Raw genomic sequence first — 27,340 nt, 5'->3', positions numbered from 1 at the left:
GTCCGTTGTGTCCTTGAGCAAGACACTTCACCCTTGCTCCTGATGGGTGGTGGTTAGCACCCTTGCATGGCAGCTCCCGCCATCAGTGTGTGAATGGGTGAATGTGGAAATAGTGTCAAAGCGCTTTGAGTACCTTGAAGGTAGAAAAGCGCTATACAAGTATAACCCATTTACCCATTTACATTCTTGGCTAGCAGGTTTTAGTTTGCTTTATACATCATTTTAGCTCTTTGCAAACGCACCAAATCGTTGAATTTCAATAGTTGTGATTTAATAAATAAAGTGTTTGTACATTCTCTATATCCAACATTATGTATTACTCTAATTGATCTTTTTTGTAACACAGTTAGTGAATGAAGTGCACATTTGTAGTTATTATCGGACATCCCTAATCAATATATATCAATACAGTCTGCAAGGGATACAGTCCGTAAGCACACATGATTGTGCGTGCTGCTGCTCCACTAATAGTACTAACCTTTAACAGTTAATTTTACTCATTTTCATTAATTACTAGTTTCTATGTAACTGTTTTTATATTGTTTTACTTTCTTTTTTATTCAAGAAAATGTTTTTAATTTAGTTATCTTATTTTATTTATTTTTTTAAAAAGTACCTTATCTTCACCATACCTGGTTGTCCAAATTAGGCATAATAATGTGTTAATTCCACGACTGCATATATCGGTTGATATCGGTATCGGTAATTAAAGAGTTGGACAATATCGGCAAAAAGCCATTATCGGACATCCCTAATATTGATATATAATGTAGGAAGCAGAATATTAATAACAGAAAGAAACAACCCTTTTGTGTGAATGAGTGTAAATGGGGGAGGGAGTTTTTTTGGGTTGGTGCACTAATTGTAAGTGTATCTTGTGTTTTCTATGTTGATTTAATAAAAAAAATAAAATAAAATAAAAAAAACGATACCGATAATAAAAAAACCGATACAGATAATTTCCGATATTACATTTTAACGCATATATCGGCCGATAATACCGGACATCTCTAGTGATTTGTGATGTTGGTATTTGGAAAGCCAAGTTTTTTCTGAGGTGGTACTTGTGGGGGGTGGGGGGTGGGGTTGAGAAGCATTGATTTATTGTATTAAAAAGTGCCAAAACTAAGAGATTAATTTCTGACAGTAAAAAAACAAACAAACTGCGTGGGCGCATTTACTCCTTGAAACTGTGTGACATGCAAGGCGGCAATGCTGGATTTCCCCTTAAGCAACAAAGGCTGTCCATTACCAAACACGTGACGCAGCCACACCTGTGCAGGTGGAGGAAGTATAAATCCACCCTGCAGAGCATGAAGGGCATTAGTGCATGATAACAGACCGGCTGCGTTCTTACACGTGCTGCTTTTGGGCCATTTTTTTGGGTTTGCCATGGAGCCACAGAGGTACCCCATCAGCATCCGCGTACTGGGAGTGATGCAGAAGGATAAGAAAAACGTAAGGGTTGTGAGATTATTCCCCCTACAGACGACTCTCTCAGGCTGCGACTTTAACATGTTTCCTCCCCCAGATGTACATGGTCTCCGTGGTGTGGTCAGACGACAACAACATCCAGATTTACAGGACCATCGAGGACTTCAAGAAAATGCATGTAAGTGTAAATATAAAAGCTTCGCCACACGTCCACTGGCAGTGCTTTATTTGAAAAAGTTCTGCTTTGACTCGTTTTACAGAAGCAGCTAAAGAAAGCGTTTCCGGCCACCAAAAAAACCGAGAGAAGCGTGCCCAAGTTTCAAGGTATTTTCACTCTATTGCCGCGTCATCCCTCAAAATGCTAACTGTTTTCTTTTTCTTTTCCAAATTAGTCACAAAGAAGGCGAAGGCGAACCAGAAGAACAGCCCCGCCAAAGCCCTCCATTACCTGCAGCCCTTGCAGACGTACTGCAATAAACTGCTGAGCTCCGACGTGCAGATCAACCAGTCGGTTCACCTCATCCAGTTTCTCCACCCCAAAGACGCGGAAGTGGATCCCGAGTACTCCAAGAACGGGTATGTTTGGGAATGCGGAGAGGCTCAAGGTTACGTGATTCAAAAAAAACATTAAAAAAAGTGTGCACTCGCGCACAACCCTGCACAATTCTCTTAGAGGATTTTTTTGTAGATTGTGCAAGAAAACATAGGGAAACCGTTTTGTGCAGACTCATGCAGAAGTAAATGCATGTATTTTTTTTGTATTACTTATTTAAAAAATGGTTTATATATTTCTGTCAGTCTACTCAAGTTAAAGTTAAAGTACAATTGATTGTCTCACACGGCAAAAAGTGAAATCTAAGTAAGATATCTCAAATAAGGGTGATATTTGCTTATTTTCTGTCTGATAAGATCATTCTTCTCACTAAGCAGATTTTATGTTAGAGTGTTTTACTTGTTTTAAGTCAGGGGTCACCAACGCGGTGCCCGCGGGCACCAGGTAGCCCGTAAGGACCAGATGTGTGTTCTAAAAATAGCTCAAATAGCAGCACTTACCAGTGAGCTGCCTCTATTTTTTAAATTGTATTTACTTACTAGCAAGCTGGTCTCGCTTTGCCCGACATTTTTAATTCTAAGAGAGACAAAACTCAAATAGAATTTGAAAATCCAAGAAAATATTTGAAAGACTTGTTCTTCACTTGTTTAAATAAATTCATAATTTTTTTTACTTTGCTTCTTATAACTTTCAGAAAGACAATTTTAGAGAAAAAATACAACCTTAAAAATGATTTTAGGATTTTTAAACACATATACCTTTTAAATTCCTTCCTCTTCTTTCCTGACAATTTAAATCAATGTTCAAGTAAATTTATTTTTTTTATTGTTAAGAATAATAAATACATTTTAATTTAATTCTTCATTTTAGCTTCTGTTTTTTCGACGAAGGATATTTGTGAAATATTTCTTCAAACTTATTATGATTAAAATTCAAAAAAATTATTCTGGCAAATCTAGAAAATCTGTAGAATCAAATTTAAATCTTATTTCAAAGTCTTTTGAATTTCTTTTTAAAATGTTGTTCTGGAAAATCTAGAACAAATAATGATTTGTCTTTGTTAGAAATATAGCTTGGTCCAATTTGTTATATATTCTAACAAAGTGTAGATTGGATTTTAACCTATTTAAAACATGTCATCAAAATTCTAAAATTAATCTTAATCAGGAAAAATTACTAATGATGTTCCATAGATTCTTTTTTAAAGTTTTTCTCTCCTTTTTTCGGTTGAATTTTGAATTTTAAAGAGTCGAAATTGAAGATAAACTATGTTTCAAAATTTAATTGTCATTTTTTTTCGTGTTTTCTCCTCTTTTAAACCATTCAATTAAGTGTAAATATATTAATTATTAATAATAACATAGAGTTAAAGGTAAATTGAGCAAATTGGCTATTTCTGGCAATTTATTTAAGTGTGTATCAAACTGGTAGCCCTTCGCATTAAATAATCAGTACCCAAGAAGTAGCTCTTGGTTTCAAAAAGGTTGGTGACCCCTGTTTTAAGTGTTTTGGTCCTAAATGATGTCAGTAAGATATTACAGCTTGTTGCTGAGATGTTATGACCTATATTGAGTAAAACATGCTTGAAACTAGAATATCAACTGTTGTGTCATCAACACTCACAAGTATAAAACTGCTTTTTTAAAGTCATCATTTCTTACTTCAAGCATGGGAAAAAAAATCATGATGCCGAGCGCATATCATTATGTCAAGATAATGGCACTAGCATTTAATTCATTTAAGAATATTTTCTACATATTGAGCAAAAAGGTATTTTTTTCTACCAAGAAAAGTGCACTTGTTATTAGTGAGAAAATACTTATTTTAGGGCTGCAACAACTAATCGATTAAATCGATTAAAATCGATTATAAAAATAGTTGCCGATTAATTTAGTCATCGATTCGTTGGATCTATGCTATGCGCATGCGCAGAGGCTTTAAAAAAAAAAATTTAAAAAAAATTAATTTTTATTTTTTAAATAAATCTTTATTTATAAACTGCAACGCTGAGAAACAATAATCAAAATAAGTATGGTGCCAGTATGCTGTTTTTTTTCAATAAAATACTGGAAATGATAGAAATGTAGTTTGTCTCTTTTATCCGACCATTAATCGATTAATCGAAGTAATAATCGACAGATTAATCGATTATCAAATTAATCGTTAGTTGCAGCCCTAACTTTTTTAAAGGTATTTTTGGGTTCATTGAGGTTAGCTAATTTGACTTGTTTTGGAAAGTCTTGACAAGCCAAATTTTCTTGTTCTATCATTTTAAAAAATACCCCTAATTTTTGTATTTTTTATTCTTGTTTTTGAACACTGACTTTTTGCAGTGCACACACACTAAGTGTGGCGAAATTATTCTCTGCATTTGACCCATCACCCTTGATCACCCCCCTGGGAGGTAAGGGGAGCAGTGGGCAGCAGCGGTGGCCACGCCCGGGAATCATTTTTTGGTGATTTAAGGGCAGCTGTGGCTTTAAATGTCATGTAGTGACCGACTGATGGCTTCTCAGTTCAGTAAAGCGCTTGAAGTGTCTAGAAAAGGGCTATCTAATCCATTATTATTATTTAAATTACTATAAATAATATTTAACTAATAATACATTTTATTTATAGTGTATTTTTTTAGGAAATTTTAAAGCAGGGGTGTCTAACTCATTTTAAATCGGGGGGGCCACATGGAGATCTACTCCCGAGTGGGCTGGACTGCTAAATTCACGGCACGATAACTTAAAAATAAAGACAACTTCAGGTTGTTTTCTTTGTTTAAAAAATAGAAGAAGCACATTCTGAAAATGTACAAATCCTTTTTTTTTTTTTTTTTACACTTACATGATGCAGTAATAGTATTCTATTTTTATTTGTCGTCATTTATACTTTCTGAATAAATAATGTGATAATGTTCACCAGTCAACTCATCGGTGTTAATTTTCAATCTATCAAGATAAAAACATAATATACAAATCAAATTACAGGATGTTATTTATGTACTTGGCTCATTTTTCTCCACTGGTGCACTGATATCATGTGGTTAATTTTGTTTTACATATGTAGTGTTGCGTCGACCAGCTCTTCCTCCCAGGGAATCTAAGTTACTGGTCAATCCCAAGTTCTTTCGATGACATATATGCTGAGTAAGAAGGACCATCAAGACAGAATTGGAATATTTTCAAGTTTCACTGAAAAATTTCAGGAGCTCAGCTTAACCAATACATTCATATCGGCTACCCTAGTTGATCTGGCATTCCAAAGGAAAAACCAAATCCTTTTCACACAAAGAAAAACCCCCATCTCCCCCTCGCAACACCGATAAGAAACCAATGGGGGAGGTCTTCACATTCCAAGGTTGAGACACAAAACAGACCTCTGAACACAAGAGAAACTAGTTAGAATAAACAAAGGAAAAGTACTAGCTACTCTAAACATGGCTATGTGAAAAGAAAGAACTCTTAAACATATATGCATCCTCCACAGTAGCATCAACTACAATTGCTATTGTGACATCTAGTGGACACATATAGAACAGCAGTTTCTTACATTCAAAAATTTCCGCTCATTTTTATACTTGGCAAACTCATCCCCGGTTCGGGCCGTACGTTTGACAACACTGATTTAAAGCGATCCAGGTTACACAAAAATATGAATTGATATTACCTTGTATTTTTATGAAGGAAATAACTTTTGTACGACAAAACTGCACAAATAAATGAAGGAAAACCCTTCTGAAATTATCGAATCATTCCAAGTGAATTACAATATGTGTACTAAAAAATCAACTTTGCAAACTAAGGTCTAGCTTCGCACCTTTTAAACGACTTCATTCCAAGAATTTCATGCACCCATGAAAGTATGTTAATAGCGGGTCATTGTTGAGCAACAGGTGCCATTTACACACCTTGATGAAGAAGGCGGGTGCTTGCGCAACCCTTCCCTGAGGCGGGTCGAGTGCACCGTATTTACCTCAAGCTTATGTCCCTCCTCCTCAGCGTCGTCATCATGCCCCCCGAAGTCCCGCGAGGCGAAGTCCTGAGCCCCGGTGGCGGCACTGTGACTCGGCCGCAAACGTCCGAGACGTACAGGTGCTTGTCCCCCTACGAGACCAAGGACACCAAGAACAAGCCGTTCAAGGTGGCGCTGAATGAGAAAGTGGACGTGGTCATCAAAGACAAAGCAGGTGAGGACTCCGGCTTTGGGTCGAGAACACACTTACCGGGTGTAGAGTCTGGTTCTGATGTCTTCTGTGCTTCAGGGTGGTGGCTTGTGGAGAATGAATACAAGGCCTTGGCTTGGTTTCCCGCGCCGTACCTGGAGAAGCTGGACGATGAACCAGAAGAGGATTGTATCGACGGACTTCCTCAAAGAGGTACCCACCTCTATAGACCTCTTGCTTATTCATATGTTCTCCTGGTTGGACAATGTTTGGATCTCACGGTGTTGCTCTGTCCTTATCAGGACTTTTGTACACCGTCACCAAGAGCTACGAAGCCACCAAAGATGACGAGATAACAGTGAGCCTTGGTGCAGTGGTCGAGGTCCTGCAGAAGTCTGAAACTGGCTGGTGGCTAATCAGGTATTACAAACCTTCAACCTCTACGTTGCGAGAGTAGCTACCATACACACTTTTACCGTTTTTTTGGGGACATTAGGGTAACTTATCTGGTCCTCGAAAGGGTACAAACACTGTACTGTTCTTGTAGACTCTAATTTGAAGGGGTGGTGTGGACTCCTATTCCTGTGCCAAAGAGCAGGTGAACAATGGAGGGTCACTGGGGTGGTAGCCTCAAAAGTACTAAGTACAATTGTCTGAATGTAGAAAGTGGTATGCCCTTAACTACTGTTTTGGTACCCCATTGGTAAGTAATTGGTCTGTGAATGGAGTGGTTCCTTCGAAACCACTGCCTTTGTGCATTTGACCCTTAACAGTTTTGGTTTAGGTGTAAGGGTTATGTTAGAAGATTGTGGGTGTGATTTTTTTCAGCCTGAAACACACAGTGCTTGTATCTATTTGGCCATGGACAAGGAACAAGCTGTTTCCTTAGAGTCCAGTAATTGGTTATGAGGCACATGATACTTTGAGTTCCCGGGGCATTCAATCGATTGCCGTTTGTCTTAGAAGACGTTTTGCCTCTCACTCGAGCAGGGAGAGCACACCCTCTGGTAGTTGGGGCTTTTGCAACAGCATTTTGACTACATCTGACCAATCTAGGTTCATGAACTGACGATGAGAGGCATGTTTCTAAGACAACCTGAACAGTCCAGTTACGATCGATTGAATGCCCCGAGTGTCAGGTTCAAACACTGATGACATTTATTAAACAAGACATTAGGCAAAGAATCAAACAGAGGCAGAATTCAATTTGGACTCAATATTGAGGAGATAACGTAACCTCTTACAGTGTCACCCACGCTGTGCCAAAAGATTGCACTCCTCCTTCTTTATTTGACTTTCTCCCCCCCACCTGACCACAGCTGCTTCCAGAGGGAAGTGGGTTGTAAACAGCGTTGCCTTTGGTTACCGAACAGTTCAAAAGAAGAGGTTGTAAAATAGTTCAAAAAGAGTTCCATAAAATAGTTCAAAAAGGGTTCGTAAAATACTTCAAAAAGAGTTCCATAAAATAGTTCAAAAAGGGTTCGTAAAATACTTCATAAAGAGTTTGTCTGGAAATTGGGCAGATCCTGCCATCTGTCCACTTTGAAGTCCCAGTGGCGTTTTACCAGCCTTCCTCCTGGTAGGCCCCAAAGACAGCTCCCGACCCCCTGCCAGGAACTCTATGTAATTTTGTGATCATTTAGAAACAATTATTCTTAACACCGAGACTAAAATGATCTGGAACGAGAACTTCCATAGACATGACACCTTGAGGATTGTACGTATATTCCTGACCAATCCTTAGAGTTTAACCCTGCTTTTGGCTCTTCCCAGATACAAAGCCAAGGCTGGCTACATCCCGACCATGTATCTGAAAGCCCAGAACAACCGCACTTCGCAAGTGCGAAGCCCCCGTCAAGAGTCCATCAGTCCCACCAGTCCCTCCCTCCTGTCCCCCACCAGTCCCTCCCTCCTGTCCCCCACCAGTCCCTCCCTCCTGTCCCCCATCAGTCCCTCCCTCCTGTCCCCCAAAAGCCTGGACGTACAGTCGCAACAGTTGAGCCGCTCCCAAGAAAACATTTTGCGGGCGTTTCCCCCTGCCAGGTCCCCGTCACCCAAGACCCTCCAACCAGCGAGCAAGAACTTGTCCAAATCGGTCGAGGTCCTGAGTAAACCTCAACCGGCCCTGCCGGTTCAAACTGTCACCCAGCGGGTCATCGCCCCGCCTCCCCCCATAAAACGCATCCCTACGCCCATCATCAAGGTGGAGAGCAAAGTGGACGACGATCAGCGCCTAAGCCCCGAGGAGGACAGCGACAGAGAGTTCACAAGCGACAGCGACTTCAGCAGCGACGAACTCAGCTCCTCCTCGGCCAGCACGGTCTTGAACCTGAGTATGAGCTGCGACGACTACACCCTGAGGCACAGCCGCACCCCTCCGCCACCGTCCAGGTACAGCCTAAGCCCAGACGGCAGCCTAGAGGGCAGACTCACGCCCAGTGTCTCGGAATCAAACATCTTTAAGAGCGCCAACGGGGTGCCGAAGGTGCCGCCCAGGCCTAATCACAAGGACATCCTAATCCGCTGCACCACCGTCACGCGCAAGAACGCAAACAGGGCTGCGAGCCCATCACCCACATCCATAGAAAGTCGGTAGACCACAAAGTCAAAAACTGTTCCATGTCCATTTACTTGTTTTGTAGATTATTGTTATTGTAGATGATCACTATCACTTTTCCAGTCTCTTCTGACACTATTTTCCATACTGGAAATGTATTGTGAAGTGTATTAATTCACTCATATCATGTTCTATGTTCATAATCATCTTGGAGAAAGCAAACCACCAAGTTGAAGTAAATAGTGGTAATCCAGTTTGAGCACATGATAAGATAAGGCCCCTTAGTTTGATACTGGCAGGTGGATTGGATCACTTCTCGTAGGAAGGAGGCCCTAATTGGGACTTCGGAATGCAAAAGTGATAGCCCTATCCTTGAGAAGAGACTACCTGTCTAGTTCAAACGCCAACCTTTAAGTTATGACTTAAAGCAGTTGTTTTCCCAGACAGACTCTGGACGGCCATATAATAACAAATGTTATTTATAAAGCACTTTTCAAGACGCTCAACGTTGGTAAATATATATTTTTTGTGTGTGTAAAGAAGGATCTGTATACTTGGAACAAATAAAAGCATGGTTAAAAAAAACTAGGCGGTGAACAATACTTGTGTCACAGGTTTCAAGCCAAGAATCCACACACCCTTCATTGCAGGTAATGGGAGTTCAACAATGGTTGAACCTCTTTTCCTCAATCTAGACAAACATTTCAAGTTCAAAGATGATGAAACCAGTAAAAAACCCAAAACTAATGCATGGTTGTAAGTAGGCCGATATATGCGTTAAAATGTAATATCGGAAATTATCGGTATCGTTTTTTTTATTATCTGTATCGTTTTTTTTTTTTGTTTTTTTTTAATTAAATCAACCTAAAAAACACAAGATACACTTACAATTAGTGCACCAACCCAAAAAACCTCCCTCCCCCATTTACACTCATTCACACAAAAGGATTGTTTCTTTCTGTTATTAATATTCTGCTTCCTACATTATATATCAATATATATCAATACAGTCTGCAAGGGATACAGTCCGTAAGCACACATGATTGTGCGTGCTGCTGCTCCACTAATAGTACTAACCTTTAACACTTAATTTTACTCATTTTCCTTCATTACTAGTTTCTATGTAACTGTTTTTATATTGTTGTACTTTCTTTTTTATTCAAGAAAATGTTTTTAATTTATTTATCTTATTTTACTAATTTTTTCAAAAAGTACCTTATCTTCACCATACCTGGTTGTCCAAATTAGGCATAATAATGTGTTAATTCCACGACTGCATATATCGGTTGATATCGGTATCGGTTGATATCGGTATCGGTAATTAAAGAGTTGGACAATATCGGAATATCGGATATCGGCAAAAAGCCATTATCGGACATCCCTAGTTGTAAGCCACAATGCATATCCCCTAGGGGTGTAACGGTACACAAAAATGTCGGTTCGGTACGCACCTCGGTTTAGAGGTCACGGTTCGGTTCATTTTCGGTACAGTAAGAAAACAACAAAATGTAAATTTTTTTGGTGTATTTATTTACCAAATTTGCAAAATCTTCCACCAAAAATATTTTTCTTAGTGTAATATTTGATGTGAAGTAATAGGAACCTTGGACAGGTCAATAATTCATAATAACATTGATTTTGATTCAATATTATGTTTTGAGCAATGACAGTTTGAAAGAAGAAAAAACAGCTTTGTGCTGCGCGCACAATTTGTTTTGTTTTTAACCCCTTCTTAACCCTGAACGTACATTGAAAATACACGCAACCCTAACTCAAAATGCCGGACATTTGAGGCATTTAAGAAACTCCGCCCTGACAGCTCCGCAAAAAGAGGACGTATGGTCAGTCTATCCTAGCCCGTTAGCTGCTAGCATGCCGTGTGTTGTGCCTCGGTGTGCATTGTTTACACAACGTGCGTTACGCTACTTAATATGTCCGCGTGGAAACTCATTCGGTGCACCTCCGAACCGAACCGGAACCCCCGTACCGAAACGGTTCAACACAAATACACGTACCGTTACACCCCTACTACCCGCCGTTTACTATATTGCTTTTCTACAGTATAATATGGTACAGTATAGGCCCCAGGTGTCCAAACCTCTTTCACTGCAAAATCACTAGATTTGGGGACTATTTTGATGTGCATCGCGCTTTTAAAACATCAAACCTTATTAGCCACCTGAAAAGCCAGCGTCGCTACAACGCTGTTTTGAAAGCCTTCAAAGATGCATTGCTGATAAAGAAGCTGGCCCTAAGCCAGCTGCAAAAACGAGTTACAGTACATCTACATTCTTGCACATAATAAACACGTACAACGTGTTTGGATGTATTCATTTATATAAAATTGTCATTAAATATCATATTGCCTGACAAAAAGTGATTCGACGTAATATTTTGATATTTACACACGTGTATTTTACTAGAATACCCTTATGAGCATTACATATATCAAAATCAAGTACCTACTGTACTGTTTACTTGTTGAAATACCCTTTTTAGAACAAATATCTACCCAAAAGGCCACTTTGTTGCTGCCAAAAATTGATTTCAAGTAATATTTTGATATTGACACATCTTATCTCTGCATATTCTACTAGAATACCCTTATGAGCATTACATATATATATAAATCAAGCCAAAAGATACATATCTAAAAAATGTTTTCCCCATCTCCTTTTAGGGGCTCCATAAAAAACAGAACGAACACATTCTGAAAATATTACAACAAAAATATAGAAATAAATATCGGCAGCGGTAAAGTTTAGATCAGGGGTGGGCAATTAATTTTTACCGGGGGCCGCATGAGCTACCCGAGCACTGCTGGAGGGCCACATCGACAATATTTCAATTACATTTTGCTCAATATTATTTTTGATGTATACCGTAAGATAAATAATAATAATAATAATTAATAATAATAGTAATACTTCAACATAGTGTGTGTAACAGCATTCCATGAAATAATATAAATAAATTAACATGAATAATAAATGACAGTAAAATAAGCACACGTATGACTGAGGAGTCATAGTGTAACTTTGTGTGGTGTTTGAGTTGTCCAACTTTTTGTGTGGCCATAAACGCACCAGTGGTTTAGTGCTATGGGTGTTGGTGACAGATGACAAGTTGGTTTTGGCCTGGTTTGTACGGAAAAAAATTACTAGTTTTTCGAGATAGAAGTGTGAAAACTCATGTTTTTGGTGTGGTTATGTCCGAATATAAACAGTTTTGCTCAATAAAGTGATGGATATAATTCCTGGCCTCGAAGCATCTCGATAGACGTTACAATAATTGAACGGTGTTCAATTGAACGGTGTTGACGAACACCGTTAGGGCCGCTTGTTGTCACTGTCACTCAAAGTTGCATTGCAAAATTACACAGAATAAATGTGTTTATTTTGTTTAGAATTCAGATGGGATTTGATTTGGTGCGCGGCATATATTTGGTGCGCGCAGAGGACGCTTGAGCAGTGCGCAATTGCGCAGGCGCGCACCTTAGAGGGAACGTTGCTTTGCAGTCCATGTCTTGTTGAAAACACGCCATTCTTCATCAACTTTCCTCTTTTTAGCGTCTCGGGTGTAACCCGTGCATCACTTGTCGCTGCATGTGCACCTTCACTCGCAGGTTACACACGCCCATAAATAATACTTTTCAAAATAAAAGCAGCACAGTTGTATTGCGCGCACGACATAGATGTTTTTTTCAACTTTATTTTGTAATTTGTGATTGCAGCTGTTCACATTCACTCACAATCACGCACGCGCATACGTCCACACGGAAGTAATACAAATAACGATTTTCAAAACAAAAGCAGCACCGTTGTATTGCACACTCGACATAGATACTTTTTTAAATGTATTTTGTCATTTATAATTGGCCTCACGCGGGCCGGACAGGGACGCACAAAGGGCCGCAGAATGCCCAGGTCTGGTTTAGATCCATGAAGGAAAGAAGAAAGTGAATGTTTATAACTGAGTACATTTACATATGCATAACAATTTTATGACAACCTTTTTCTAAAACACAATATAGAATGTGAGATATAACAGGATACATTTATCATTTGTTTTCAAAACGCTTACAAAAAAGTGGGAACCCAAAAATTTACCGTGGGACCCCATTTCTATGACTTGATGGGGTCCCTGGGACCCCATTTTGAACATTCCTGGAGTATTGGTGCGTGCAAAACAGCAGCAGGCGGCTGTGGCCTGCGGGCCGCTTCTAATACTAATCAAATATCATCCCGGGGGCCATGGATCGTTCATCCGTGGGCCGGATCTGTCCCGCGGACCTTGACTTTGACACCCATGTTTTAAGGGGACCTAAATGTGATCTCTGAAAGGGGTACAAATGACTTCCAAAGGAGGACCTCCGCCCAAACACACAATACTAGCACATAATGAAAAACATGTTTCTTGTGGGCCAAATCACTCATAGAAAATAATGTAATGGAAATGACTGCTTATAAACATATGATTATAATAAGACGTTTAAATTGCTATGATGTCATGGTTCCCAAAGTCAAACATCAAAAATAGCAGTATTCATGCCTTTAAGAGGCTAAATCGAGGGTCGGCAACCTAGATTCTTTAGCGCCGCCATAGTGGCTCTCGGGAGCTTATTCAAAAATGTATGAAAATGGAAAAAAGGTGTGGGAAAAATAAATATATTTTGTCTTAATGTGGTTTCTGTAGGAGGACAAACATGGCAAAAAAAACCTTCCTAATTGTTAGAAATCCCACTGTTTATATTAGGGCTGAAACTAACGATTAATGTGATAATCGATTAATCTGTCGATTATTACTTCGATTAATCGATTAATAATCGGATAAAAGAGACAAACTACATTTCTATCCTTTCCAGTATTTTATTGAAAAAAAAAACAGCATACTGGCACCGTACTTATTTTGATTATTGTTTATAAGCTGTTTGTACATGTTGCAGTTTATAAATAAAGGTTTATTTAAAAAAAAAAAAAAAAAAAAAAAAACATTTAAAAAGCCTCTGTGCATGCGCATAGCATAGATCCAACGAATCGATGACTAAATTAATCAGCAACTATTTTTATAATTGATTTTAATTGATTTTAATCGATTTAATCGATTAGTTGTTGCAGCCCTAGTTTATATTAAACATGCTTCACTGATGAGAGTATTCGGCAAGCGCCATTTTGTCCTGCTAATTTCGGCGCTCCTGGAACTCACCGCAGTTTGTACAACTTTCTCCGACACTGCCACAGAAAGACGTGTTTTACGCCACCAAACGTTCTATGCCGTGCGTGGATGCACAAAGGTGAACTTTGTTGATGTTATTGACTGGTTGCGTTGCCTACTTGGCACTCGGCATCAAGGGTTGGAATTGCACTGCAAAAAGTCAAGTGTTCAAAAACAAGGGAAAAAAAATACAAAAATGAGGGGTATTTTACTTGAACTAAGCAAAATTATCTGCTAATAGAACAAGAAAATTTGGCTTGTTAAGACTTTCCAAAACAAGTAAAATTAGCTAACCTCAATGAACCCAAAAATACTTTAAAATAAGTATATTCTCACTAATAACAAGTGCACTTTTCTTGGTAGAAAAAAAAGAGACCTTTTTGCTCAATATGTTGAAAAATATTCTTAAATGAAGTAAATGCTAGTGCCATTATCTTAACATAATGATATGCGCTCGGCATTACATTTCTTGAAACCAGCAAACTTATACTAAAAACTAGTTTATTGTTCTTAATGGAAATTCAACAAGGCAAGCGCTTGTTACTCTCGGGGTCTCCTAGCCGCTCAGGCAAATCAAATTGTCTAAAAATGCATTTTTCCATGGATAACATGACATCATCGCACCAAGTGCGTGCTCTTTCAGTCAATTAGTGCGCAATTTTTTTTTGGATTGTAATTTTGAAGAATTTATCTGAATGTGCATGAACTATTTCTGTTCAAAATTGTTTGAAATGTCAAATGTTTCAATATTAACTGTCAGTTTACTGTACTGTGCCAACTGTACTTCTATAAGAGTACATCTTTTCTATTGTTGCATTGGAAATAAAACAGCAAAGTCCATTTGGCTGTCATCTGTTTTAATTATGAGACACAATTGTGTCAAAGTCATGATTTTTTTTTTCCATGATTGAAATAAGAAATTATTACTTTGAGAAAGTAGTTTTATACTTGTGAGTGTTGATGACACAGCTTTGCAACAGTTCAGTGTTTCCCACACATTCATTTATTTGTGGCGGCCCGCCACGAAAGAATTACGTCCGCCACAAATTTAAAAAAAATAAAATAAATAAATAAATCTTTTTTTTATTTTTTTATTTTTTTTGTCCCATCCAGCTTCTCAGGCAAATCATATAGTTGATGTAGATGCCCATTTAGGCTGTTCAGATTTACTTTACAAAAGAGAAGTGTAGGATACTTCTCTTGTTGCCTTATTTGTATTTGACCACTACTGTTTTCTGTTTATTTGTTACTGACTGTGGCAGGACACCTCTGCCTCTGTTTCACTTTATGTTGCTGGTAAATAATATGGTTGTAGTAGTAGGCTAAAGTTAAATTATTTAGAATGCACTAATTAAAGGGGCAGAGCTTTAAGAGACATTTTAGCTTTTATATTTTATAAGATATATTTTTTGTAAGAACCACATTTAATAAATATATTTCAGTGAATAACCTCTTGTTCAAATCTGTATATAAATATGTACATAAAGTGTTGTAATTATATTGTAAAATGGATGGATGGATGGACGTTTAAAACAAAACAGTTATGATTAATTAGTAAGTATACATTTTTTGAGCCTTTTTAGAGAAAATCATATCATTGTAGTAAATTATGCAAATTACTCGATGATGTCATGGTGACCACGCCCCCACCGCCACAGGTATCTTGGCAGTTTATGGGAAACACTGCAGTTGATATTCTAGTTTCAAGCATGTTTTACTCAATATAGGTCACAACATCTCAGCAACAAGCTGTAATATCTTACTGACATCATTTAGGACCAAAACACTTAAAACAAGTAAAACACTCTAACATAAAATCTGCTTAGTGAGAAGAATGATCTTATCAGGCAGAAAATAAGCAAATATCGACCCTTATTTGAGATATTTCATCTTACTTAGATTTCACTTTTTGCAGTGTGGGGGTTAAATCACCAAAAATGATTCCCGGGCGCGGCCACCGCTGCTGCTCACTGCTCCCCTCACCTCCCAGTGTGTGATCAAGGGTGATGGGTCAAATGCAGAGAATAATTTCGCCAGCCTTAGTGTGTGTGTGACAATCATTGGCACTTTAACTTGAGCTTTTAACATGTTCCGCCTATCATGACAAAAGGACCGGAGTTTGATTCTTGGACAAAGTTGTACCGAAACTGCACCTGGCGGAAGTTAAATTCCAACATGTAAATGATTTGCTGGGACAATCCCTGACCGGAAAAAGCTGAAAGTGGAGAGAGAAAAAAAGTAAGTATTTTCCGGTTTTCAGGGGGAGAGTGTTCACTGGAGTGTTCGTATGTTTATGATTGACTTTCGGATAAAAACAACTCCAAAGACACTAGATGGTGTTTATTAAAATATGTGTTTGTGTTGCGTCATAAATCCCAGACTCTTGCATAAGCAGCAGTAGAGCAGGTTGATCAGGATCATGTTAGCGTGCGCTGCACGTTTGTCAACCCTCAAAACATTCCACATGTGCATAGTCTGTGCAGAGGTCAACTAGAGAGTCAGCTTGTGAGAGTGGTGCATTGTGGGAAGGAGGAAGTTGTGAGACGCTTCACAGCTTTTACTGTAAATTCATGTGCTTTATCGTCCTCCTCCTCTGAACTCTCTTCACTACTCTCAGCGGGGTGGTTGCCATTCGCCGTGGCTTTCTTGGCGGCGCTCACCTCGTCATCGCCGCTGTCATCCTCCTCTTCCATTTCTTTAGCCGCCTCATCTTCCTCATTTTCGCTACCGTCTGCGTCTTCCTTGTTTTGGCCGCCGTCCTTCCCTGGGCCTTTGTCGATCACGAACACGGTCTCAGAGCCCAGTGGAGCCGTGTCCATGTCTTCGTCTTGGTCCATGCTGTAGGGGATGCAACAAACAGACACATGTTAGTTCTACCATGGAAATAGATTTCAAAAAAATAATTCTAACCGTGGACAAAGTTGCGGTAAAATGCTGTTTTGTGTGCCAAATGGGTAACTTGGATAGTTTTGTTTTGGACGTGCTCAGAGGTGGGTAGTAACGTGCTACATTTACTCCGGTTACATCTACTTGAGTAACTTTTGGGATAAATTGTACTTCTAAGAGTAGTTTTAATGCAACATACTTTTACTTGAGTATATTTATTAGGGGTGTGGGAAAAAATCGATTCGAATTCGAATTGCGATTCTCATTTTTTTTAAATCGATTTTTTTATTTAAACATTTTTTTTTTATTAATCAATTCAACAAAACAATACACAGCAATACCACAACAATGCAATCCAATTCCAAAAGCAAACCCGACCCAGCGACACTCAGAACTGCAATAAACACTGGAGAGAAACCTTTTACTTGCTCAGTTTGTGCTAAAAGATTCAACACTAAAAAGGAAATTACATTACACATGAGAAGAGCGGCGGCATGGCGTAGTGGGTAGAGCGCCCGTGTCAGAAACCTGAGGGTTGCAGGTTCGCTCCCCGCCTCTTACCATGCCGTTGTGTCCTTGGGCAGGACACTTCACCCTTGCCCCCCGGTGCCGCTCACACCGGTGAATGAATGTTGAACGAATGATAGGTGGTGGTCGGAGGGGCCGTAGGCGCAGCTGTGGCTACGAAAGTAGCTTACCACCACCAGGTGTGAATGAATGATGGGTTTTTAACATGTAAAGCGACTTTGGGTACTTAGAAAAGTGCTATATAAATCCCAGTTATTATTATTATTATTATTAATTGAGAGGAGACACAAACACGACACAGAACAAACCAAAAGTAGTGAAACAAAAATGAATATTATCAACAACAGTATCAAAATAAGTTACAATTTCAACATAGCAGTGATTAAAAATCCCTCATTGACATTATCATTAGACATTTATAAAAAATTTAAAAAAGTGGCTTACACTTGCATCGCATCTCATAAGCTTGACAACACACTGTGTCCAATATTTTCACAAAGATAAAATAAGTCATATTTTTGGTTCATTTAATAGTTAAAACAAATTTACGTTATTGCAATCAGTTGATAAAACATTGTCCTTTACAATTATAAAAGCTTTTTACTCTGCTTGCATGTCAGCAGACTGGGGTAGATCCTGCTGAAATCTATGTATTGAATGAATAGAGAATCCTTTTGAATCGGGAAAAAAATCGTTTTTGAATCGAATCGTGGGACACCCAAAGATTCACAGCTCTAATATTTATAGAGAAGAAACGCTACTTTTACTCCGCTCCATTTATCTACATTCAGCTCGCTACTCGCTACTGATTTTTATCCATCTGTTAATGCACGCTTTGTTTGTTTTGGTTTGTCAGACAGACTTTCAAAGTAGGACCTATCGCATGCCTGCGTTTCACCGATCAAATGCAGTCACTGGTGACGTTTGACTCCGTTCCACCAATCAAACAGAGCCAGGGGGTCACATGATTAACCGCACATAAAGTTTCAGCGGCAAACAACAACGAACGCAAACACCCCTGGCCTCACATAAAATCGATGTTCACGCTTCAGACAACCAAAAAAAACAGTTATGTAATGCGTTGTCATATGTGTCTCCCCAAACAAGTGGACATTTCAGCTTACATGAACTCAACGTCAAATTTGAGGAAGCACATCGCGGTAAGTAACGTTAGTAGATATTTTGTCTGTCACTGTAGGCTGATGTTAGCTTCCCTGCTATGAATCACTGTCAAATGTACATCATGTGGGGACATTTATTAACGCACTGCAGCCTCATAGACAGACACACACACACAAACACACACACACACACACACAAACACCAATCAGAAGTGTACAGTGTGTTCCCAGGTGTAGCCCACACCTATCAGTTTATGGTTTGTGTAAAGGCTAACTTGTTATTTTCCTTTGTAATATCTGCCTACTGAGCCTATGGTGCTGTTAAGTTATAGTGGCTCAATTTGCCTTAATTTATTTTATTTTAATGTAGGTACTATAATTTAATATATATTATTGTTTTAGTTGCTTAAGATATTCCTGGCTCTGAATTTGCTCATTGCTATTTTTATGTTTTTGTGCATTATTTGTTGCCGTCATCGTTAAACGAACAGGTTACTCATGAGTTACTCAGTACTTGAGTAGTTTTTTCACAACATACTTTTTACTTTTACTCAAGTAAATATTTGGGTGACTACTCCTTACTTTTACTTGAGCATTAAAGCTCTAGAGTAACAGTACTCTTACTTGAGACTAGTGGAATGTGTTGAAGGTGGAATGGTTTCAATTGGTTGAAAAATGTGGGAATTGTGGACGTTTGAAAAATGGCCAATTTCATTTTGATTGGGAAAAATTTCTCGAATAACTGGAACATGTAAAAAATTTGGGAATTTCTTGAGAATTGTTGGTTGATTTCTAAATAGGCTGAAGATTTTGAAGTTGGAACGGTATCAACCAGATGAACAATGTGGAAAGAGAATGCAGGAGGAATAAATGCAATAATAAATAGATGAATTCTGATGTACAGTAATATACAGTAATTGAATGTGGCACACACCATTTTCATTACCGCCACACCTTGTAAATAAGGTTGTTTTTTTTTTACTTAAAAAAACTAAAGTAATAGAATATATTGTAGCCCCAGAAGAAATCACACAAAGTCTGACGCTATTTTTTACTTTTTTTTAACAAATCCTATTATATCAAACGGCACAATTCCTACAGATTTTACCTCCCGTGCAAACACTTTAGTCTCTGTGAGTCCGTGCTTCCACAGACACACAACGACACTTCCTCATTCTCTGCAAATCACCTACTCAGGGACAGGCACGAAACCTGACATCTAATCCAAACCACACGGAAATAAAACATTAACATTAGCCGGTGGTTACAGTATCAATTGAGATATATATATATAAGCCTATAATTTGCGCACTACTGACAAGTGAAAACTCAACCACCGGGAAACGATTTTAATTACCAAAAACCGCGCTGCCGAAACTGGATGTAAACAAAACGCACGCCATTGTCTGGTGCCTTGTCAGCATATCTGCAATGTGGACGTAATTCTAATACATCGCACGTACAGTATACCCGCACGGCCATCTACAAAATGTGCAAATATTAAGAGGACAGTGGCGGCTTTTTGCCTTTCCTCCTGTGTCGCTTGTCTGATGTCTCTCCTGATTGTGCCCACCTGTGTCACCCTCCCTCATGTGTGTACAGTCCTCGTCTTCCCCTGTCTTGTTGCCAGAGTCTGGTCGTCTACCTCCAGCCGTCTTCCACGGTCTTGGAGAGCTTTAGTTTGTAGTTTTCTTAGCTCATTATAGCGTACTTTCTGTTTATAGCTTCTTGTCTCCTCTGCATGAGCCATTTTTAGAGATGTCCGATAATGGCTTTTTTGCCGATATCCCGATATTGTCCAACTCTTAATTACCGATTCCGATATCAACCGATACCGATATATACAGTCGTGGAATGAACACATTATTATGCCTAATTTTGTTGTGATGCCCCGCTGGATGCATTAAACAATGTAACAAGGTTTTCCAAAATAAATCAACTCAAGTTATGGGGGAAAAAAAGTGCCAACATGGCACTGACATATTTATTATTGAAGTCACTGGCCTAGTGGTTAGAGCAGGGGTCACCAACCTTTTTGAAACCAAGAGCTACTTCTTGGGTACTGATTAATGCAAAGGGCTACCCGTTTGATACACACTTAAATAAATTGCCAGAAATAGCCAATTTGCTCAATTTACCTTTAACTCTATGTTATTATTAATAATTAATGATATTTACACTTAATTGAACGGTTTAAAAGAGGAGAAAACACGAAAAAAAATGACAATTAAATTTTGAAACATAGTTTATCTTCAATTTCGACTCTTTAAAATTCAACCGAAAAAAAGAAGAGAAAAACTAGCTAATTCGAATCTTTTTGAAAAAATTTAAAAAAGAATTTATGGAACATCATTAGTAATTTTTCCTGATTAGGATTAATTTTAGAATTTTGATGACATGTTTTAAAAAGGTTAAAATCCAATCTGCACTTTGTTAGAATATATAACAAATTGGACCAAGCTATATTTTTAACAAAGACAAATCATTATTTATTATAGATTTTCCAGAATAAAAATTTTAAAAGAATTTCAAAAGACTTTGAAGTAAGATTTAAATTTGATTCTACAGATTTTCTAGATTTGCCAGAATAATTTTAATAATAATAATAAGTTTGAAGAAATATTTCACAAATATTCTTCGTCAAAAAAACAGAAGCTAAAATGAATAATTAAATTAAAATGTATTTATTATTCTTTACAATAAAAAAAAATTTTGTACTTTATTTAAATTGTCAGGAAAGTAGAGGAAGGAATTTAAAAGGTAAAAAGGTATATGTGTTTAAAAAAATTTAAATCATTTTTAAGGTTGTATTTTTTCTCTAAAATTGTCTTTCTGAAAGTTATAAGAAGCAAAGTAAAAAAATTAATGAATTTATTTAAACAAGTGAAGACCAAGTCTTTAAAATATTTTCTTGGATTTTCAAATTCTATTTGAGTTTTGTCTCTCTTAGAATTAAAAATGTCGGGCAAAGCGAGACCAGCTTGCTAGTAAATAAATAAAATTTAAAAAATAGAGGCAGCTCACTGGTAAGTGCTGCTATTTGAGCTATTTTTAGAACAGGCCAGCGGGCTACTCATCTGGTCCTTACGGGCTACCTGGTGCCCGCGGGCACCGCGTTGGTGACCCCTGGGTTAGAGTGTCCGCCCTGAGATCGGTAGGTTGTGAGTTCAAACCCCGGCCGAGTCATACCAAAGACTATAAAAATGGGACCCATTACTTGACACTCAGCATCAAGGGTTGGAATTGGGGGTTAAATCACCAAAACTTATTCCCGGGCGTGGCCACCGCTGCTGCTCACTGCTCCCCTCACCTCCCAGGGGGTGATCAAGTGTGATGGGTCAAATGCAGAGAATCATTTTGCCACACCTCGTGTGTGTGACAATCATTGACTTTAACTTAGAGTGCATTATTTTCTTAACATGCCTCAAAACAGCAGCTTAGAATTTGGGACATGCTCTCCCTGAGAGAGCATGAGGAGGTTGAGGTGGGGTGGGGTAGCGGGGGGTGTATATTGTAGCGTCCCGGAAGAGTTAGTGCTGCAAGGGGTTCTGGGTATTTGTTCTGTTGTGTTTATGTGTTACGGTGCGGATGTTCTCTTGAAATGTGTTTGTCATTCTTAATTGGTGTGGGTTCAAAGTGTGGCGCATATTTGTAACAGTGTTAAAGTTGTTTATACGGACACCCTCAGTGTGACCTGTACGGCTGTTGACCAAATATGCCTTGCATTCACTTGTGTGTGTGTAAAAGCCGTAGATATTATGTGATTAGGCCGGCACGTAAAGGCAGTGCCTTTAAGGTTTATTGGCGCTCTGTACTTCTCCCTACGTCCGTGTACCGGAATAAATACGTAATGTTTATAAGCATAATATTGTGCAACAAGAAATGAACAAAAATCTATCCATTTTCTACCGCTTGTCCCTTTCGGGGTCGCGGGGGGTGCTGGAGCCTATCTCAGCAGCTGCATTCAGGCGGAAGGTGGGGTACACCCTGGACAAGTCGCCTCCTCATCGCAGGGCCAACACAGATAGACAGACAACATTCACACACTATGATAAACAAATATTTTTTTTTAATATTTGACACTATTTCCACATTCACCCATTCACACAAACATTCACACACTGATGGCGGGAGCTGCCGTACAGGGCCCTAACCACCACCCATCAGGAGCAAGGGTGAAGTGTCTTGCTCAAGGACACAACGGACGTGACCAGGTTGGTAGGAGGTGAGAATCGAACAAGGAACCCTCAGGTTGCTGGCACGGCCACTCTCCCAACCGCGCTACGCCGTCCCCAATACAAATTACATTTGTATTTTATTTAATTTAAGATTATATTTCATTTTATTTTCCCCAAAAGGAGGCAATATTATGGAATGACTATTAAATAGTCCACTCATGTTGGTTTCCTTCTTTTGGTAACAGTACGTAGCATATTAGCCTTATTAGCTCAATGTTTATATAAGCCCAACACATTGTGGTCAGGTGGACTGAATTAAAATGACAGAATGTGACGTTGTTATATAATAGTTCTTGTTTCGAGCTTGTGTGGGTAGCAATGGCTTGAGGACGGTCCCTCACCTGGATGGTGCTCCAGCTACTCTTATCTTCTGCCACATGTAGTTGAGAAACATGGAGGCCTGCAGAAGACGGCCGATCCTCTGCATGTGTCTCTCTGCGAAGAAGACGTGACATACATTCTGTAAATGCCAGTGCTCGGTGGAAATGATGTGTGGTTAAAGTCGTTCCCGTGCCAAGCCCTCATAAGGGACTTAATTACATGTGGCTGTTCCAGCTGTCAGATGGGAACACGCTCAACTAGAATGGCAACATCCCTCCATGTGGGAGTTTACGCCATAGACCTTTCACTTATGTTGTGCGGTTCATCTCAGGGCTCAGTGAACTAAAGGATATGACTTTATTGTCATTGCACAAGTACAAGGAAACAATGTTTTCAGCACAAACCCATTCAAGATTAGACAAACAAACAGTGTACAGGGTTACAGAACAGGAACGCCGATGGATCGCCACGAGGCGCCCCGTAAAAGGTGGGAAAAAGGTAAAACGCTGGGGAAGAACATGAGTAAAAAAATACAATCTAGACTTGGCTCCTAAGGGAGCTTAGTCTGGAGAGGGAAAAAACCTCCATGCAATGCACACATGAACATGTTACATTTAATCTTGACAACTCGCAACAGAGGGGGTGGGGGAGTTGGGATCCTGGAGGTCGACTGCTGCTATCAAGCGCTGCCTGCCGGCCATCACCTCGAAGGGGAATCAAGTGGAGGTGAAGGCATGGAGTGGGGGAAGGGGGTGTGTGTATATGCCCATTGTCTTGGGTGTGTTGATGTAGTGTCCATAGGCCTGAGGCCGTTCTGCATGCAAGCAAAAGTTCGACTCCAGGTGTCGTTGAGGATTGATTGATTGATTGAGACTTTTATTAGTAGGTTGCACAGTGAAGTACATATTCCGTACAATTGACCACTAAATGGTAACACCCGAATAAGTTTTTCAACTTGTTTAAGTCGGGGTCCACTTAAATTGATTCATGATACAGATATATACTATCATATATACTATCATGATAATACAGTCATCACACAAGATAATCACAATGAATTATTTACATTATTTACAATCAGGGGTGTGGAGGGGGTGGGGGGTGGGGGTTCGGATATGGACATCAAGTAGTGGACATAGAGAGAGAGAGAGAGAGAGAGAGAGAGAGAGAGAGAGAGAGAGAGAGAGAGAGAGAGAGAGAGAGAGAGAGAGATCAGAAGGCATAAGAAAAAGTATCTGCATTTGATTGTTTACATTTGATTGTTAGCAATCCGGGGAGGGTGTTAGTTTAGGGTTGTAGCTGTCTGGAGATGAACTTTTATTGCGGTTTTGAAGGAGGATAGAGATGCCCTTTCTTTTATACCTGTTGGGAGCGCATTCCACATTGATGTGGCATAGAAAGAGAATGAGTTAAGACCTTTGTTAGTTTGGAATTTGGGTTTAACGTGGTTAGTGGAGGGAGGGAGGTCAGAAGCGTCCATCATTAAGGAGTCCTCGGGGGATGCTTTCAGAACAGCCTGCTCCTGTTGTTGCAGCGTCATTCGAGGGAGTCAAATCGTAGATTAGGATTTTTGTTTTTCCGCGAGCAGACATTACAATGGCTTGTCTGTTCTATTCGTCCATGCTGCCTCTCATATCCATTTTCTCCCTTTCAACCAGCTTTTCCATGATGTGATCCATCTCGCGATTCAGTTCAGAAATCGTCCCCGTCTGTGATCCCACAGCCCGGCCCAAACCTTCCATTGTGACGAACAGCCTTTGGGCTCCTTGAGTGGCTGCCATCGTCTCACGAATTTGACGATACACCAGAGCAATGCCCAGCCCAATCAGCAGGTGCCCCGCGATCACGGTTCCAAATAGGTAGATGTCTTCCACATCCTTGATGGAAAGGACTGAGAGGCACATGATTCTCCATTTATCCCAGGAATCTCTCACGTACCCCGCAGCAATGGTTCCATCAGGGCAGCCAGGCTCCCCAGAACCTATTTTCCTCGTCGAAAAGACTGTGTCAATTGAGTCGAGAGTCCAGCTGATAATTTCCATGTCGGATGTTTAGATTTGGAGGACAGCGCAAAGAAAGAGGCTTCAAAAAAGTGTAGACAAGACAAAACAAAGAGAGCAAGCAGGGAGAAGGGAGCGGAGAAAATGCGACCGCCCTCACCAGAGGCAAGACAGAAAGACCTTAATGCAAACAGACTAACAGCAACAACAACAAAAAAAGAAAACCTATCCAGATGAACATAAAAGTCCTGCTAATTGACGATCGAAACAAATTTATGAGCAGTTGTCTGACCTGTGTAGGGTATGAGGGCTTCCAGGTGAGTGCGGGCGCCCTGGTACTGGAGCATCTCTTCAGGTGGAAGGTGCGTAAGTAGCACCCTGAGGACCGCCTGGGCATCCAGGCAGTTCTTGGCATTGGTGTTCCACACCGAACAGTAGCGCAGGAGCGACTCTAAATAGGGATGATGACATGGAATCTCAGAATTGCTACGATATGCTGTGATGTTAACCAGGCCTAAATCTTAGTAAAGGCATTTAAGTCCCATCTTATAACTAATTTGTATACTCTAGCCTTTAAATAGACACCCCTTTTAGACCAGTTGATCTGCCGTTTCTTTTCTGCTCCACGAAGGAGAAGGGGGGCACAGATTCGGTGACCACAGATGAGGCGCTAGCTGTCTAAAGTGGGGACCCAGGGTGGACCACTCATCTGTGCATCAGTTGGGGACGTCTCTGCGCTGCTGACCTGTCTCCACTCAAGATGATCTCCTGCTGGCCCCACTATGGACTGGACTCTCACACTATTATGTTAGATCCACTATGGACTGGACTCTCACACTATTATGTTAGATCCACTGTGAACTGGACTCTCACACTATTATGTTAGATCCACCATGGACTGGACTCTCACACTATTATGTTAGATCCACCATGGACTGGACTCTCACACTATTATGTTAGATCCACCATGGACTGGACTCTCACACTATTATGTTAGATCCACTATGGACTGGACTCTCACAATATTATGTTAGATCCACTATGGACTGGACTCTCACAATATTATGCTAGATCCACTATAGACTAGACTCTTACACTATTATGTTAGATCCACTATGGATTGTACTCTCACACTATTATGTTGGATCCACTATGGACTGGACTCTCACACTATTATGTTAGATCCATTATGGACTGGACTCTCACACTATTATGTTAGCTCCACTATGGACTGGACTCTCACACTATTATGTTAGATCCACTATGGACTGGACTCTCTCACTATTATGTTAGATCCACTATGGACTGGACTCTCACACTATTATGTTAGATCCACTATTGACTGGACTCTCACAATATTATGCTAGATCCACTATAGACTAGACTCTTACACTATTATGTTAGATCCACTATGGACTGGACTCTCACAATATTATGCTAGATCCACTATGGACTGGACTCTCACACTATTATGTTAGATCCACTATGGACTGGACTCTCACAATATTATGCTAGATCCACTATGGACTGGACTCTCACACTATTATGTTAGATCCACTATGGACTGGACTCTCACTATTATGTTAGATCCACTATGGACTGGACTCTCACACTATTATGTTAGATCCACTATGGACTGGACTCTCACAATATTATGCTAGATCCACTATGGACTGGACTCTCACACTATTATGTTAGATCCACTATGGACTGGACTCTCACAATATTATGCTAGATCCACTATGGACTGGACTCTCACACTATTATGTTAGATCCACTATGGACTGGACTCTCAATATTATGTTAGATCCACTATGGACTGGACTCTCACACTATTATGTTAGATCCACTATGGACTGGACTCTCACTATTATGTTAGATCCACTATGGACTGGACTCTCACAATACTATGTTAGATCCACTATGGACTGGACTCTCACACTATTATGTTAGATCCACTATGGACTGGACTCTCACAATATTATGCTAGATCCACCATGGACTGGACTCTCACACTATTATGTTAGATCCACTATGGACTGGACTCTCACAATATTACGTTAGATCCACTATGTACTGGACTCTCACAATATTATGTTAGATCCACTATGGACTGGACTCTCACACTATTATGTTAGATCCACTATGGACTGAACGCTCACACTATTATGTTAGATCCACTATGGACTGGACTCTCACACTATTATGTTAGATCCACTATGGACTGGACTCTCACACTATTATGTTAGATCCACTATGGACTGGACTCTCACACTATTATGCTAGATCCACTATGGAATGGACATAGTGGATAAATGTCCATTGTTTTTCATCT

General features: G+C 39.5%; 2 protein-coding genes across 3 annotated transcripts in view; one reads left to right on the top strand and one right to left on the bottom strand.

Annotated features, from left to right (window-relative positions):
* The window catches only part of noxo1a (NADPH oxidase organizer 1a), a 21,092-nt gene extending 11,792 nt beyond the window's left edge, over positions 1–9,300 (top strand). The window contains exons 1-8 of one of the 2 annotated variants that reach the window (XM_062037179.1): positions 1,283–1,458; positions 1,532–1,612; positions 1,695–1,758; positions 1,827–2,010; positions 5,977–6,164; positions 6,240–6,353; positions 6,443–6,560; positions 7,914–9,300. In XM_062037179.1, the coding sequence (XP_061893163.1) occupies positions 1,393–1,458; positions 1,532–1,612; positions 1,695–1,758; positions 1,827–2,010; positions 5,977–6,164; positions 6,240–6,353; positions 6,443–6,560; positions 7,914–8,736 (1,638 nt within the window). In that variant the 5' untranslated portion in view covers positions 1,283–1,392 and the 3' untranslated portion in view covers positions 8,737–9,300. Of the gene's footprint in view, positions 1–1,282; positions 1,459–1,531; positions 1,613–1,694; positions 1,759–1,826; positions 2,011–5,976; positions 6,165–6,239; positions 6,354–6,442; positions 6,561–7,913 lie in introns of those variants that run through there. The other variant, XM_062037180.1, reaches the window with a different exon arrangement.
* Positions 9,301–16,236: 6,936 nt separating this feature from the next.
* tbl3 (transducin beta like 3) overlaps positions 16,237–27,340 on the bottom strand; it is a 48,164-nt gene continuing 37,060 nt past the window's right edge. The window contains exons 21-23 of the mRNA XM_062037169.1: positions 25,298–25,456; positions 23,026–23,119; positions 16,237–16,749 (exon numbers count right to left, since the gene is read on the bottom strand). Coding sequence (XP_061893153.1) covers positions 16,410–16,749; positions 23,026–23,119; positions 25,298–25,456 — 593 coding nt within the window. The 3' untranslated portion in view covers positions 16,237–16,409. The remainder of the gene's footprint in view (positions 16,750–23,025; positions 23,120–25,297; positions 25,457–27,340) is intronic.

Source organism: Entelurus aequoreus, linkage group LG25 (assembly GCF_033978785.1).
Source record: "Entelurus aequoreus isolate RoL-2023_Sb linkage group LG25, RoL_Eaeq_v1.1, whole genome shotgun sequence".
Classification (NCBI taxonomy): Eukaryota; Metazoa; Chordata; class Actinopteri; order Syngnathiformes; family Syngnathidae; genus Entelurus; species Entelurus aequoreus.
Note: the sequence above shows the minus strand (reverse complement) of the source record. Positions and strands in the feature narration are given on the sequence as shown.